This window comes from Trachymyrmex cornetzi, unplaced genomic scaffold (assembly GCF_001594075.2).
Source record: "Trachymyrmex cornetzi isolate Tcor2-1 unplaced genomic scaffold, Tcor1.1 scaffold840, whole genome shotgun sequence".
Lineage (NCBI taxonomy): Eukaryota > Metazoa > Arthropoda > Insecta > Hymenoptera > Formicidae > Trachymyrmex > Trachymyrmex cornetzi.
Window position 1 is genome coordinate 201,560 of NW_017300181.1, and position 1,481 is coordinate 203,040.

General features: G+C 41.3%; 1 protein-coding gene across 1 annotated transcript; it reads right to left on the minus strand.

The window, feature by feature from the left end:
- Positions 1-896: 896 nt before the first annotated feature.
- LOC108769015 (uncharacterized protein F54H12.2-like) lies at positions 897-1,481 on the minus strand. The gene has a single exon (XM_018519745.1). The coding sequence runs from the start codon at positions 1,479-1,481 to the stop codon at positions 897-899; it is 585 nt and encodes a 194-aa protein (XP_018375247.1).

A 1,481-nucleotide genomic window follows, 5' to 3' on the forward strand; every position in this document is an offset into this window, starting at 1 on the left:
TAGTGTTAGTTTTATCTCTATCAGTCGTCGAGTCGAATTTTGGAAGATCTTTTTTCTCTTCGGCTGTCGCTTGTTCGTCCTCGTTTTGGTTCGCCTTTTCTGTCACGATATTTTTTCTCCACGCCTCGATGTTGCGAAATATATCGTTTTTCTGATTTTTAAACTTAATTGAAAAATTTCCGCTGTTTGTTTTTTCGCTCTCGACGTTGCTTTCGCTGCAATTTTCTGAAGGAAGACTATCGTAGCTCAAATTGATGCTATTTCGTATAGCTAGCCAACGTTTTAATTTGTAAGCGTTGCGTAAGGCGCAATGTGATCCAACGTTGGTTCGAAATCCGTGGCGTGTGCAACGTTGTCCGCAACCTCCGAAATCTGGCAGATTTTTGAAAGCCGGAGAAATTCCTTCCAAATTATATACGTTTCTGGAGAGTAAATTGCTCAGATAACGTGACTTCTCTTATCCTCTGGTATAGATGTGCCGTGCGTGTCGTGTAATAGCTCGCAAATGTATCGTAAAGTATATAGGATTAACCTCTCCGTCGAACCATTCGATTCCGTGATAATTTCGTGTAAGTCAGTTGTTTTCTCGTCTTGTTCTCTCGGGTAATTCTCCAAATGGATAAGGTGGTCTCATAATCCAGTGCCCGGTGATCATCGCATTAATCGCAAGAACCGCGACTTCTTTCGGAATAAAATTGTCTTCGACATCGCGAAAACCTTGTATGTCGATGACTATATCCATTATATATTCGAATTTTCGATACTCTTTTTATGTCACGAGACGTCAGCGTCGGTGTCACGAACAAGACTGAAGCTTTTTTCGTCATCTCACGTGGAATTGGATTAGAAATAATGTGTAGTGGGGGAAAAATATTTTTCTCACGAAAGGCATAGAGCTAACCGGAAAAGTCGACAATGACTTGACGCGAGGAATCGATTTCTAAAACGTTATCGAACTCTGCATAGACGATACAATTGATAGTCACGGAAAGAGCTTTTTCGAATCTCACTTCTAATCGTAAGCTTCCGTGTTTCACAAGATTCCAATGTCCTGCACAATTAGCGGATAGATCCGGAGTAAGATCGAAAGCGAAAAGAATGTAACCATTGGCGTAATCGTCTCTGCTTATAGAATTACCCTCGTTCAGAAAGTGAGTGCCAGTTCCCGAGAATATTGTGTGATAAGCTTCAACGTAGAGCGGCTCGTCTTTCGAAAAATTTGGCTGTAACGGCCTACTGGGAATTTGTATGCCATCGGCGTACAGCGAAAAGAAATTTATTCTGTAATTTTTGAAATTAAACGGGTTCAATTTTCTATCACCGTTAAACGCCTTGTTATCGACAAAGCCAACTATTATTCGTTTTGGCAACTGCCCGAGTATTGCATTGTCTATCGATTCCCCCACGACACCTGCGTGTATCGTGAATGTTTTAACTTCGACTCTCGTAAGGGGATACTTGGCGGTAGTTTTACTCAGCAT